General features: G+C 41.3%; 1 protein-coding gene across 1 annotated transcript; it reads left to right on the forward strand.

The window, feature by feature from the left end:
* Positions 1-2: 2 nt before the first annotated feature.
* On the forward strand, positions 3-902 carry LOC104774483 (tRNA (guanine(9)-N1)-methyltransferase-like). Its single transcript, XM_010499079.1, has 2 exons — positions 3-467; positions 592-902. Exons 1-2 carry the CDS (start codon positions 3-5, stop codon positions 802-804), a joined length of 678 nt encoding a protein of 225 aa, XP_010497381.1. The 3' UTR covers positions 805-902.
* Position 903: the final 1 nt, after the last annotated feature.

Raw genomic sequence — 903 nt, forward strand, 5'->3', positions numbered from 1 at the left:
AGATGGAGCGGCTTAATCGAGCCAAAGAAATAGGTCAAAAGATCGTCGTAGATGTTGATTTTGCGCATCTCATGTCTGAATCTGAGATCTCTAGCCTCGTTCAGCAGATTATGTATTGCTATGCGGTGAATGGGAGAAGTACTTCACCTTGTCATCTATGGCTTACAGGAGTCCAAGGGAAGATGAGTGCTGAGCTTGATAAGCTTCCTGGTTTTGAGAAATGGTTCATTGAGAAGGAAAGTAATTGCTACATCGAGGCCATGGCTGATCAGAAAGATCATTTGGTCTACCTTACCGCTGATTCTGATACTGTTTTGGATGATCTTGACCCCAAGCATATCTACATTATCGGTGGCTTAGTGGATCGAAACCGATTCAAAGGGATCACCATGACCAAGGCACAAGAACAAGGCATCAAAACAGCTAAGCTTCCCATAGCAGAGTATATGAAAATGTCAAGTTCTCAGGTAACTAACTAATTAAAAGGCCACACAAACAAAAAAAAATCCTCTCTTTGAGCTCCTATGCCCTTTGTTTTCCCTTTATACTTTCTCTCCATGTAAGTAAGATTATGGTTTTTAATTCATTTAGGTTCTCACTGTGAACCAAGTTTTGGAGATACTCGTGAAGTTTCTGGAGACTAGGGACTGGAAAACAGCCTTCTTCACTGTGATTCCTCAGAGGAAAAGAACCGGACTTGATCCTGTTGCTTCTTCGAAATTGGAACCTCAGGAGGAAGACGCTGATGATCATCTGGAGAGGAAAAAGGTATGCGTTGAAGTTCCTCTGGAAAGTAGTAGCTAGATGAATGGAGATTATGCATATGAGAGTTGTTTCTATATCCGCTAAACACTGGTTTCTGTAGCTGAGAATTGGAATCTGGAATGTTTTGTCCCTTTATAT

The sequence above is a fragment of the Camelina sativa genome, unplaced genomic scaffold, assembly GCF_000633955.1.
Source record: "Camelina sativa cultivar DH55 unplaced genomic scaffold, Cs unpScaffold03088, whole genome shotgun sequence".
Lineage (NCBI taxonomy): Eukaryota > Viridiplantae > Streptophyta > Magnoliopsida > Brassicales > Brassicaceae > Camelina > Camelina sativa.

Excerpts from the sequence above, each read along its gene's own strand:
- LOC104774483 (XM_010499079.1), top strand. The coding sequence starts at position 3 with ATGGAGCGGCTTAATCGAGCCAAAGAAATAGGTCAAAAGATCGTCGTA. Across the intron at positions 468-591 it reads TGAAAATGTCAAGTTCTCAG|GTTCTCACTGTGAACCAAGT; the intron begins GTAACTAACTAA and ends TAATTCATTTAG.